Here is a 14404-nt window from a genome sequence, read left to right as displayed (position 1 = left end):
AGAACCGCTGCTATCGAGGTCACAACCTTGGTGAACACCCGAGGTGCCGTTGTTATCCCAAAAGGAAGAACTCTGAACTGATAATGGTGCAGAACTCCTTTGATGAACACAGCAATCCGAAGAAATTTCTTGTGAGCATGAAAAATTTGAATATGCAGATAAGCATCTTTGAGATCCAAAGAAGCCATATAGCCGCCTCTGTCTAGTATGTTTATCACCGACTTGATGGTTTCCATACGAAAAGTCTTCTTGTGGATGAACTGATTTACTTGTCTTAAGTCTACAATCGTTCTGAAAGTCCCATTTGGCTTGGGGACTAAAAAGACCTTTGAATAGGTTCCTCGATGAATCTCCAGTGGAGGCACTGGTTCGAGAACTCTGGCTGAAACAAATTCTGTGATGGCCTGCTCGAGAGCCAGCTGTTTGTTTGGAGAATTTAAGGGAGTAAGAATAAACCTCTGAGGAGGTAGACTCAGAAATTCTATTCTGTAGCCTTCTGCAATTAATTGGAGTATCCATGCATCTGCAATGGTTTCTTTCCATTCTGGAAAGAAAAAAATTAATCTGCCCCCTACCGGCAGTAAACTTCTGGCGTCAGAAGGATGGCCTTTTCTTTGGTGGGAAGGTTTTCCCAAATCCTCTCTCACCTCTGGAAGAATTGAATGCTCTATTGGGCCGAAAGGAATTTGTATCGTTCCTTCTTCTGTCTCTTTGAAAGTAGTTATCTCTTTTAGGTGATGTTCTTCTATTCCGGAAAAAGGAATTTTTGCTCCTATTTGATTGGTTTTCCTGAGGAAGACGCTTATTCTTAGAGCCTGACAAAGATTCCAAAAGTTTATCCAGCTCTGATCCAAAGAGACGACCTGGTTCAAATGCCATGGCACATAAGCTGTTTTTGGATACTGAATCAGCTGACCAGGTTCTTAGCCATAAAGCTCTTCTGGATGCTGTAGATAAAGCCATAGTTTTCGCAGCTAGCTTAATACTTTCAATGGATGAGTCACACAAGAACTCAACTGCCATATTGACCTTTTCCAGGGATTCCAGAAGCTCCACACGGGATATGTTGTTGTTGATATCCTCCGTGAATTGTTTGAGCCAATGCCTGGTTGATCTAGCCACTGCCGAGGCAGCCAAGGCTGGCTTACAAATAGCTGTACCCGTATTATAAACTCTTTTAAGTAAGGACTCCATCTTGCGATCCATAGGATCCTTTAAACCTGAACCATCTTCCACAGGAATGAGTGTTTTATTAGACAGTCTGGCAATGGCTACATCTACTTTCGGAGGAGTCCCCCAGGACTGTATCTCCTCTTCCTGAATGGGAAACAAAAGCTTTTGTCTTTTTGTTATAGACGGAGGCTTTTCAGGATTTTTCCACTCTCTAGTCATTAAATCTTTCATGACTGGGTGAACCGGAAAATTTTTAGATTTCTTAGCTACCTGAGAAGTGGTTGCCTGCGAATCCTCGCTTTCCAGAGATTCCATCGTTAACCTTACTCTCCTGATCAATTTCGCAGTGCTTTCCACCGGAAACAAGGCTAAGATTTCTTCCTCATCCGAGGATGAATCCTGAGTTGATCCGTCTAAAGATATAGGATTAACTATTGTAGGAGAATTCACAATATCATCCGCAATAGGGACTGGGCCAGGTTGCAACTGGTTAAACATATCCTTCATAGTTGATTTTATAAACTCCTTAATCCACGAAGAAGAAGCTTCAGGAAGTGCTTCAACATCCTTGTGAGCCAGATAGGACAGACAGTCCTTACAAAACCTTTTCCCATAGTCATCTGGGAGAAGTGTGTCACATGCTCTACACTGCAGATGCTTTGACTTCCTGTGTCTTTTGACAGGTGGTGGCTCTAGGGTAGACATCTGAAAAAACATGAAAATTTACACATAGATTATAAAGGAATCTTAGGTAAAAAGCATGCCCACAGAGTACCTTGTACCTTAGTGCTGAATAAGGAGGCTGCAACCCAGGCAGCAACGTCTAAGCAGCAGGCTGATCACACTCCTATACAATGGGAGCGTCTGAACACAGCGTGATTAGATCCTCTGGTGCGAACTTCAGCACACCTGATCCGCATCATCAGTGTAAACATCTCTTAACCAATCACGTCAACTCTAAGTTGCGTGTCATAGGTTATCGTCGCCATTTTGTTTATGGGCAACCCTCGGCTGCACAGTCTATTGCGGCGACGGCAAAACCTAAGAGGCCACTCGCACCTCCGACTGAAAGACCTCTTGGGTAATGCAGTCTGCGGTCTTCAAGTCCCCTAGGGACCTGGCATCTTTAATCTAGGAAAAAACCAGAAAGAACGTTAATATGGCATCCACCTTTACGCGGATAATACACTCACCTGCCTACGAAGGTAGGACAAAAAAACACTAGAGGGGGTTTTGAGTAGCTGGTATTTATGGGTGGGGAGAATTAACTCTTTTTTTCTCACTTGTCCTACATGTAAGGGAAAGCAAAATAAATCTCATGGTGCTGCCTAGGGGACGTAAGGGAATCACCCATCACTATTCATATCCAATTACTGAACTGATGAATTGAACATTGTTCCCCAAAGTCAATACTTTCTTTCTGAGTTTTCCCAAAAAATGTATGTTGCTTTTCTTATTAATCTGTTTCTTCATGTATCAAGACATTCAACGGGGTAGTTTACATGCAGGAAATTAAGTTGTTCACTCACGTAAAGATACGTCAGAAGTTTAATTTAGTTCCTTTGTATGGAAGTATTTTACCAAGTCCCGTATTAATAATAAACCAAAAAATGTCAAGTATTTCTGCTTCTGTAAAAGTAGAAATATTTGTCAAAAATAAGTCACCAAGCAGTCTTATTCACAAGAATCCCCAGTCGAAGGGCAACCCACAAATAGTAAAACTCTCAAAGTGAGTGAAGAAGATCCCTATGAGTAAGTGCCCATTTGGCACAAAACGTGTTAGGCTACACATGTCCTAATAAATACTTTTTTTAATCTTACTAAACTTTGTTACTTCAATTTCGGATCTTTTTCACTCACTTTGATCATTTTTCCACATATTAATAATACTCTGATACAAAGGTAAAAGGAAAAGACACATCTGAACCCACTCCATTGATATATACGTTTAGCATTCACTAAATGCAGACAAAAGAGTATTTTATATTTTATTCTACGATTGTTAAGATCAAAACCAAAACAAAGAATATTTGCATCCTCTGCTGTATACAAGCTATGAGCTAACTTACAGGTTTGGGTCTGTTTGTCCTATTGTTGCTATCTGCCATACCACTAATAACACCAATCCACACTCCCCAACTACTAGTCCAAGTCTTTCTCAGGCCTAGAGTGAAGAAATAGCACTCGTGAGTTAAGTTGGTCCCATATGGGTTATTTTTGTAATTTAATTTGCCTGCTTTTAACAAAATTAACCAAATATCTGACCATAAGAGAGAGAGACAAAAATATGAAACCGATTTCATGATAAAAGTCTGAGAACCCCATCACTAAAATAACTGCATCAATCAGATTATACAGTCATCAGATACCATCACTGTCTAGGTTTGAAATTTGCATCAAATCTGGCACCTACAAATACAGGAAGACGCCTTATAATGTATTCTTGAAGCTGGTAGGGTCAGAAATGGTCACAAGGTCTCCCTTTATTTAAATCTTATTATAACTTAAAAAACAAAACACTTTATTCTATATGATGCTATGCTACTCAATATTACTCAGGTATTGTAAGCATAAATGCAGTGCTTTGTGTTCCTTTAAATCATGGTGGTATTATGACATTGATAGACACTGAACTTAAAGGAACAGAAACACCAAAAATGAAATTGTTTTTAATGAACGATAAAATGTATATATAATATAACGATATGATGTAGTGCTGCCCTGAACTGGCTTGTTTGCTTCAGAAACACTACTATAGGTTATATAAACAAGCTACTGTGTAACCATGGGAGCAACCATTCAAGTACATGAAACACAGTAGATAACAGATGTTATGAAGAATCCCATTGTATACTACAGAGCTTATCTGTTTTCTGCTGTGTATCCTGTGTCTTATCTCCTTTTTCCAGCTATAGTAGTCTTTCTGAAGCCAACACTCCAGTTTTACCAGTGCAGCGCAAAACTACATTATATTTTTATTACTATAAAACATTTTTATTTTTTGGTGTTACTGTTCCTTTAATGAATGAAACCAAAACATACATATAAAATTGTTCACCTCTTTGTTGTTTTATCTAACCTAACTGCCAAGCATGAGTTGCATTGAATTATAAGAAATATAGAAACAAATCTATAGCACCGGAACTACAGTACCAGCAGTTTAAAATATATGATTTATGGCATGTAAATAGTCAAAGACACTCATTGGTACCTAACTGTAAGGAAACCCGAAAATCCTCTCCAAGATGGCGGCCTCCTGGATCCTGCTGGTCGCAGCACTGTGACGTCAGCGTCTTTCCGTTCCCGGATTGGTCGCCGGCGTCGGAACGGACGCCGGCGTCAGAATGTGCGTCAATGTCAGGACGCTGGCGTCAGTGCGTCAGCGTCTGCGTCATGACGTCAGCGCGTCCAAAATTGGCGCCAAATCCAGGCCTATTTAAAGCAGCTCCAGGATTTTCTCAATGCCCGATTATAGGTTTTCACTTGCTGACTCCTGGGTGTGTTTCGTCTTGATTATATTGTGTACCGACCTTGCCTGAACTCTCGTCTTTGAACCTCGTCTGCCTGAACTGATCCTACTGCCTGTTTACGACCATTCTACTGCTTACTCCTTTTGTACTGCGAACTCGGACTTGTTACCTCCTCCTTGGTCCTTACTACCTCAGGGCCCTCGGGCCTGACACTAGCCTAAGAATATAGTATACTTAACTACATATAAATGTTTAAAGTGTTACTACCCCATTGAATGCCAAATTAATTTATGCCTTTCTCAAAATAACTAACATCTGAAATAAAGTTTTATATTTTTTTCTAATTTTATATTTGTTAAAAATGGCTAAAGTCATAAAAATGGCCTCTTTGAATATTTGTATATCTGTCTGCAAAGCAGATTAAATGTGTGTGAGTTTGCAGAGACTGCAGAACCCACAATCTGCCCTTTATCCCACACTGGAATCAGAATAAAGTCAAGGGCCAATTAATTTTCCCCTACCTGCGGCCAGCTCAAGTGATACAGTTTCCTAATTCCTTTTTCCATTTTATTATAACAGCTGTGGTTGGTGTTTTTATTCCTAACTCGTCAGTGGTTTAGGGGCCAAACATGGTTCACATTTGTGGGTAACTTGGGCTATTAGCTGTTGAGCTAATTAACATTTCTCATTCTTGTCTGTATGTGGGCAACCGATGGTGAGTTTTTCATGCAGAGGGGAATATTTAAAGATTATTGTGTGGTTAGATGTTAGAACTGAAAGCAAGATTAGCTGCAATCTATGACATAACATTCTAAGTTATGTCTGTGTTTGCTCTTCAAATACAAATGGTGGTTTTACACTAACTTTCCATGGTGAAAGGCCCTCACTCTGGGGAGGTTATACTGCATCCATTTCAGGAGGTGCGGATTTATAGAAACTGAGACCAGATTAATACTAAGTAATTTTTTAGGTGAACATGTGTTTATGGAGAGATGTACATTTTGAATTTTTTAAAAGCATATTGGCTTGCAAAACGTTTGTTTTACTAATTAGATAAGCAATCCCAGGAATGAAATGCAAAATCATTTAACTTCACTACCCACACATACATTACATATACAGTTCATAGTGTATAATGTACAGTGTATAAGGTGTCCAAAGGGGTGTTCAACATGATTCTCAATGATTGTAAATAAAATTAGCTCTCTTCTATTTTTAAAGAATATATTGTAAAAAATAGGATACATACATGTTGGTATCTAAATCAAAGTAGCAGGGGCATTTTAAGTGCTATCAAACCTCATGCAATAGCCCCAAATACCACACCACTTCCACAATTGTAACGTCTGCACTGAAAGAGATGGGTTTATGTTTAAACAACAGAAATTCAACTCTTAAAATGACCAGGAGAGGTTTTTTTTGCCACCTCTGATAAAGTTCTGCATGAGGCAAGGTTCTCATCTCTTTCTAGGGAAGGCAAGGATTGCCAGAGTCAAGCAGAACTATGTCTTAGAGACAATTCTGTATGAGTAAATTATACCCCATGAAACCTGTAAAGAGCCACTCTACCTCAATGATAGAATTGCTGAAAAGAGGTCTAAATAAATAAACACCTGGAAAACTGAAGTTGATTCAGGACCTCAGGTGTGATTACCCTGCTGTTGAGATAGGTAAGTAGTTATTAGATCTTTTTCACAGTAGAGACTTTCCTCACCACTTTACGGTAGAACTATAATAAAACAGTAACCGCAGAGGTTATGGACCCTCCTCTAATGCAGGGTTGCACCATAAAGAATATTAACTTAATTTACACTGAGCACACTCATGTTCATAATAATCTGAGAGCCAGACCCAGGCTTCACATGCATGTAGTGTTTATACAGATAGCCTGTAGATGTCACTGTGCTCAAGACTTATACTGTGCATACTTTCTATACGGCTTGTGGTGTTAGAGTTGCTTACTTGGCTACCAAAACATAACAAATTGGCGACAAGATGTCTCTTCTACCTCTGCAGCAGCCTGCACCTTTTCTCAAAACACTGGTGAGCCTATTATACCTTTTACTGCTTGGATCTGTATTTTTGAAAATTACATTATTGCTGCTGACCAAGGGGAGATTTCTCCTGCTAGAAAGCGTGCTTTACTTATTCCTGGGAGCAGAGGTACAGCGTATATTCTATACATTACCATTACCTGATGATACTTATGAAACTGCTCTTACTGCTATAAAGAACTTTTTCGTGCCAAGAGTAAATGTGGTTGCTGAAAAATATAAATTCCGCCAACGTGGACAACGTAATGGCGAATCCACAGAACAGTTTGTAGCAGCTTTGAGAGAGATGGTTGTTACCTGTGAGTTTGGGAATGTAACAGATGAAATGCTAAGAGACCAAATAGTGGAAAAAACAAACTAACCTCGCATTAGAGAGAGACTGCTCCTGGAGCAGGATTTAACCCTTGCAAAGGCTATTACAGTTGCTAGCCAAATTGAAACAGCAGTGGCAGAGGCTTAAACTCTCAGTCAGGGAACTGCTGGGAATGTACAGATTGTGAATTTAACACTGTGGCCTAATAATGCACAATCACAGGCAAAATACAGTGCTAAGGAAAGGGATTCACTGCAAAACCGTGCAGCAAATACAAATAAAAAATACTGCTTTCGCTGTGGTTCAACACAACACACTGCAAATCACGTTACATGTCCTGCTAAAGCTGTACAGTGCCGCAAATGCAAAAAAGTAGGACATTTTGCTAAGATCTGCCGTAGTTCTGATAAAGATGTTCATGAAGTCACCAATACAAATGTCACAGTATTAAGTGTGGATAAAGCTGGTATATTTATTCCAGACAAGTTTATATGCAGTGTCAGTACTGCGTCTGCTGACAAAGGACACTCCATTAACCTGATGCTTGATACAGGTTCAGCTGTTTCTATACTACCAAAGGATATTTTCTTGAAATACTTTGCAAAAGATCCGCTTGTTGCACCTGCCCTGAAACTGGTCAGTTACTTAAAGGATCCAATCCCTGTGCTTGGTTGCTTGCCAGTGACTGTACAATTTGAATCAAATACTGCAAAATGTGACTTTTACATTGTGAATAAGGGTACTGCTGTACTTGGAAGGGATCTCTTTGCTGCATTAATCCTACAATTAGTTGATGGTCTCATTACTACAGCACCAGTGCCTGCCACACAGCCTGTGTCTAAAATTTCACCACAAAGCAACACTTCACTGGTTTGTGCAAAGAAATTTGTACACAAAGTTAAGTTGAGACCATATGTAAAACCAGTACCATTCCCTGATTCGGCATGGGAAAAACTTGCTATTGATATTGTCGGCCCTTTTACAGATGCTCCTATAGACTGCAGATTTGCTATAACCTTGATAGACTATTACAGTAAATAGCCTAAAATTGCATTTGTTTCTCATATAACATCAGCTACAGTAATAACATTTCTGTCTACAGTCTTCAGCAGAGAAGGTAATCCAAAGGAGTTAATATCAGACAACGGAACACAGTTTGAATTCTTTCTGAGAGAGAGGAATTCAAACTATAGGAAATCTTCAGTGTATTACCCACAAGCATATGGAGAAATCAAGTGATTCCACAGATGTCTGAAAGAAACACTACAGACAACAAATCTTACTGGGAAATCTTGGAAAGTATTTACAGAGTTCCTACATAACTACAGAGCAACGTGCCATGCAACAACCCAATCATCTCCAGTTGAATTATTATATGGCAGACAGATGGGCACTAAGTTACGTCAAACGTCAACAAGCCAATTGCAAGGCTTATACAGACAGAAAACTTGGTGCAAAAGAAGTGCACTTTCAGCCTGGATCTTTAGTCAGAATTTAGAACCAGGACTACTGAAACAAGGACAATCTAAATTTACTACACCACTTGAAGTGAGACGCCAGCGAGGACCATACACATATGAACTGTCTGATGGACGCATATGGAATGCAAGTCGTCTTGCTCCTGTTAGATATGACTTTGGAGAAGCTCCATTTGATGAAGGACCTACTCCTGATGTCAACTGCAAAAGGCCTGAAGAAAGTGAACCTATAAGGCATACTGAGAGAATAAGAAAACTACCTGCATGGACCAAGGACTTTGTGATGTGAAGAATGTATAATATTGTTTTAAAATGCATACTGTTTTATTGTTGCTGTTATAGTTGTCCAAATGCTTTACTACTATAGGGGGGATATGTGGTGTTTATACAAATGGGCTGTGCTCAAGACTTATACTGTGCATACTTCCTATACAGCTTGTGGTGTTAGAGTTGCTTACTGTTGTGTAATGGCTGCATGAACCTGCTAAGCACTGTTATACTCTATTCATCCTCGGCTACCAAAACATAACAATGCACCATATGCTGAAAACAATACAAATTTATTTGCAAGGATAAGGCTGAAGGTGCTGTGTGTATTTATGCTTATGAGAGCAATGTTTGAGTCATTGACGCTAATACCTTGCTTTAGTCAACTACCCTGAGCAAATTGCTTGATATATAGTAGATAAAGTATAAAATGGCATAATGTGATACGCTGTAAGATAGCACCAAATGTAAATCTCAGTACAAAAAATCACAGTCGGGTGTATGACCTTTTTGACAACAACACATCAACTAATGTGTCTTGCATGCTGTTTTAGTAGTCCATAGAAATGTGAATTGATTTGATATTTATCCAACTGTCAACAAAGAGAGAAAAGCAGTAATAATTTGCCCACTTGGGAGATTAAATTCCTGTATCGTTGTCAGCTACATTAACAGACTTCCTGGACATCTATTCAATTAGAGCAGCATTCCCTAGCATTAATAAATCAATATTGATGCCATTTTGATATACTTTGAATGTCATTCATTATATACTTCAACAAATTCTGTTTGTGTTTTGCTAGATATTGTGCTGCTGCCTCTAATAAATCTTTTACTGTTGCTTATTCATGGGGGTGTTTTTCTTTACCTACTGAGAGCTAGATTTCTGGCAGAAGGTTACCAGAAGAGGCACTATCAAACAATGCTGATTTATTGATTGTTCATACAATCTTTATACAACACTTGTTTAAACGTAAATTCAATCCTGAAAATAAATGAGACACTGAGCGGGTTTTTGAAATGGCAAAAACTCGAAAAATATAATTACAAATTTTTTGTTGAAAAAAAACTTGCATTTTTCAAGATTTTTTTATACCCTGAGGATGGAAAAATTCAGAATAAGAAAATCTGACATCTCAGACCTACTGAGGTTGTATATAAGTCAATGGGAGAGGTCCCTATTCTATTTGGAAGTTTCTGTGGTCTGCGCTGGAATTAGCCCAAAAATCGGACTAAAAAAAAATCTAGAGATTCGGGTAAAAAATCTGAAAAAATAGTATGATTCAGATTTTGCTAGTTTTTTTTTCGTGTTTCCGATTAAATTGTGATTTTTTTAAAAATTATAAATAAGGTGTAATCTTGTATTTTAGTTTGGTCGGACCTTTTTGATTACAATAATTAGATAAGGCCCTTTATCAAATGTAGTATCATGAATGGGCAGATTCAATGGGTCATCGTGTGTGTATCCGCTTTTAAACTCTATACAGAGAATAAAGATTCTTCTTCAGTCATTCAGTGCCTCAATGCCTAATACTCAGCATTGCCCCTCGCAGATGTAGGTGAAGTATGACGTATAGAATCTGTTTTACTCTGACTATCAAACTGTGTAAAATGATTTATACCAGAAAAACAGTGTAAAGAAATGGTGTAAAATAAATGGCATAATTATTATAGTGTATATTTTCTTTTATGCTGTCAGATTGCTGTATTTTACATTATTTTAGATGACTTCAAACCTTGCTTTATCCGTTAATGTATATGGGAACAATTCAGGCAAGTAAATTCTAGAGTAAAACAAAGGCATAAAAATGTTATAAAAAAGCAGAGATGGATGCTGGTTTTTATACACCATTTGGTGGTTACAAGTGGTTACTGTTTTTAATTCCAGAACTTCCAGTGCAACTGCCTTAAATATAAATGCTCTTTGCTATTGTTTTTTTACACACCAATGTCTGGCAATTAGGCAGTGGTTAGTGGTGTATTTAATAAGTGTTTTTTTCACAGCATGATTAACCAGCCCCCTGCTATGTCTACCTGCTATGCCACTCACTTCTCATAAACCAGGGGACCCCAGGACCGGATTTATTTTCCAGATAATGGATCTTTCCATAATTTGGATCTTTACACCTTAAGTCTACTAGAACATCATGTAAACTTTAAATAAACCCAATAGGCTGATTTGCTTCCTATAAGGATTCATTATATTGTAGATTGGATGAAGTACAAAGTACTGTTTTATTATTACAGAGAAAAAGGAAATAATTTTTTTAAATTTGGATTATTTGGATTTAATTGAGACTATGGAAGTCGTCCTTTCTGTAATTCGAAGCTTTCTGGATAACGGATCCCTAACATGTACCTGCTTTAAAGGAACGAACAGCAAAATCCAAATGGTTGGTGAGCAACATGTTGCTGGCGAGCCACCAGGTGGCAATCACTGAATAAAATTGTTACATGGTTGGGATCCCGAGGGGCCATAAAATTTGACATTTTCCCTACATTTAATAAAATGCACAAAGTTTGCCCACATGAAAATTTGCACTTCCCCACTAAATTTGTAGAATTTTCCATTCTGTATATGTAATTATGCAGAATTTTTAAAAAATGACAATATGGTGATTAAAATAAACATACCATTAAAATAATAACTGACCTTCAAAAAGCAACTTTTTGCATCAAAGGCCTTTTGGTTTTAGGAGACATTTAGATTTTTTGACTTGAGAAGCCTTTTGAGTAAAGGAAAATGGCTCATTCACAAGAAGAAATCATATCAAAACACTACTGTGCCTTCATCCTAGCATATGCATCTTGCCTGCATAAAAGCATTTCACAGGTACTTGTCAAACACACTCAATAACCCCTTAGATAGCCGATCAGGACCAGAAAAAGCTGCCAATCTATGGTAGAATTTTCAAAATGCTGCTTTATTTGCAGACTACTATCAAATTATATGAGGTCCCCCACAATCTAAATAAGGCACTCTATTCCATCCCAGGAACAAAAGTTATGGGAAAGAATACATGACCCTCCTCATTCACCCTATAACAAGGGGCAGGTCATACCCTTTCCTCACACTGTTGGCAGTTGGACACGCCATTACAAACACAGTATTTTACATCTACTACTGCATTGGTGTAGAGGTTGTTGAATACACCTTGGTTGTACAAACTGGGACCAATCTGAATAGCATCAATATTTTGGAAATGCATGCAAATGTTAACATAGTTTTGCGGTTTACTGTTATAATCTTTATCTATTTCCTACATGAGCTGCAGCATATTGATGTTTGTTTACACAAAATATAACTTTTAAGAAATCCAAAATGTGTTTTTTCATGATAAAATATATCATAAATAAATAAACTCCCCCAGTCTGAATTCTGTCTGCACAAAGGGCTTGTTATTTTGATGTTGTCTGAAATGATATCTAGGTCCCTAACTTGACTACTAATACTCGCTGTTCTGAATGCAGTTTAAAACAATAAGCACCATTGATTTTCGGTTGTCCATCAATCTGTCTTCTCCCAGGGAACTTTAAAAACATTAGTGAAATAATTGATCAAAGTGACATTGCATACAATAAAACAGGCACCTTCCAAAATGCACCCATCATCTCTTAAAAGCATTTTTCAATTATGAATAGCCTACAGGGAGCCATTTATTCCTCACCGGGGGATAAATAAAGATGGAAAATAGCATGTCAATGTTATTTGAGAATAGTTATATTAATCTTTAAAGACTTCTATGTTTTTATTAAAATTATATTTAATACTTACTAAGGTATGGCCTTGCAGTGGAAAATTTAATGTTACATCTTTTTTATCACTCTGCATTTCAAAACATTTGAGCTGTAGTTCTCTAATATTATAGATATTATACGTATAATATACATGTGAATTAGGGATGGCCTGAATTCCGGATTTTTATTTGTTTGGTTTGTTTTGTTTTGAAAATCCTGTTTCTTAGTTTGACAATTGTAGGCTAGTGTGGGTCATTATACTGGGTCAAATATACTATTTGAGATTCCCTTAGACTTATGCCTCAGATTCTTATCCGTTTTATGCAGTAGCTCAAACTCCAGACATTGACAATACATTGTGCTAGACAATGTAATGCATTGATGATATCACAAGATGGCAGCTGCACGGAGGCTGACTAATTGCACATCTTTCTGTCTTGTTACCTCTTCAAATCAACCCAGTTATATATATATATATATATATATATATACCCTCATACCGACCTATCTATACACTCACATATATAAACTGTGTATACATATATATATATATATATATATATATATATATATATATATATATAATAGACAAAAATTAGGATATCAGCACTCACGAAAAATTAGTGATACAGATGCCTGGGTACATTCTTCAAACATAAAATATAAAGCTTAATGAATCCGCACAACTCAGGACTTATAAAAAACATTTACGTACACTTTTATTGGACACTGACTGACGTTTCGACTGCTGCTGCAGTCTTTTTCAAAAGTTTTTGAAAAAGCCAACCTCACTGTCCTCACCATGAAGAACCATCTATGTTGTTTAAAATGAAATGTCTGTTGTGTCAAGCAATGGTCCAGTAAGGAGGGTCACTGAGGTGTATGTGCAATCAGGGAGTAGACCTGGTTTGTGTCCTTTTATATAGTCTTTACTGTTTCCTAAATCTGAACTTTCTATGGATGAGCTGCCTTGCGGCAGGAAAACCTATAAGCTACAAAGGTACAGTTGCCTCTAGCCTACTCACCCAGTGTTATATGGTTGACCCCTCTTTTTTCTAGATTATAAAATGAATACAGACCAAGTAGTATTGCCAAGGCAATAATGGGTGCCCTGACACCCACCTGTTTTGCTCCTGCACTCACATCCTCACTTGTCTGCAGCCAAACTGGAGTGAACTGCACTGCAACGACTGTACCCTAGGAAGGTGTCTGCCCTACCTATACCTAGATGCCAGTGCGATGGAGACTTGAATTCTCTAACCAGTTCTTTTAAGGTCTCTCCTAACCCGAAATCAGAATACAAGTTAATAACCATAAATGTCTGTCTGGGGTTGAGGTACACATCTCAGAAAATGTAACTCAGGTTAGGTGGTTTGTGTTTGAAAGAGGTCAATGCTCAAACTTCCAGGAGCTCAGGAAAGTCTGTGTAAAACTGAACATTAGATGAACATCTGACCAAGATTCAGGAGTTTATGATTCAGCCAGACAATGTTGTGGCACTGACCTGCCAAGATAGTTTGACAGTTCTTCTTGTAAATTGAGTTACGCCAGAAAATTAAGCTGTGGGCAGAACACAATCATCTCAGACACCCTGAGCAGGAACTCCGTAGATGAGATTAAGTGGGAGTTTTATCCTGATGTCTTCAGTCAGATAGATTCGAAAGTTCTGTTCCCTGAGCAAAAAAAATGTCTAGAAGCTGTTGATTCCTTGGACTTTGAACCTGCCTATGTGTTTTCTTCCATTTCAATGATCCAGAAAGTCTTGCAGAAAATCATACAAGAGCAAGCATTACCAATTATGGTCAAACCATATTCCCATCAAGGAGGATCTGCTTGGAAATAAAAACCAATAATAATAAGTGAACCTGAAATCTGGGAACATGACAGTGAAAAGGAGAGTCAAAAAGACAA

The 14404-nt window shown here is 37.9% G+C and overlaps 1 protein-coding gene across 1 annotated transcript; it reads right to left on the bottom strand.

Annotated features, from left to right (window-relative positions):
- Positions 1-594: 594 nt before the first annotated feature.
- LOC121400785 (lamina-associated polypeptide 2, isoforms alpha/zeta-like) lies at positions 595-2043 on the bottom strand. Its single transcript, XM_041584735.1, has 2 exons — positions 1956-2043; positions 595-1878 (listed from the first exon to the last, which is right to left on the bottom strand). Exon 2 carries the CDS (start codon positions 1876-1878, stop codon positions 595-597), a length of 1284 nt encoding a protein of 427 aa, XP_041440669.1. The 5' UTR covers positions 1956-2043.
- Positions 2044-14404: the final 12361 nt, after the last annotated feature.

The sequence above is a fragment of the Xenopus laevis genome, chromosome 2S (assembly GCF_017654675.1).
Source record: "Xenopus laevis strain J_2021 chromosome 2S, Xenopus_laevis_v10.1, whole genome shotgun sequence".
Classification (NCBI taxonomy): domain Eukaryota; kingdom Metazoa; phylum Chordata; class Amphibia; order Anura; family Pipidae; genus Xenopus; species Xenopus laevis.
The sequence above is the reverse complement of the archived record's forward strand: the minus strand, read 5'-3'. Positions and strand labels throughout refer to the sequence as shown.

Bases quoted from the DNA above. Each gene is read 5' to 3' on its own strand.
- LOC121400785 (XM_041584735.1), bottom strand. From the start codon at position 1,878: ATGTCTACCCTAGAGCCACCACCTGTCAAAAGACACAGGAAGTCAAAG.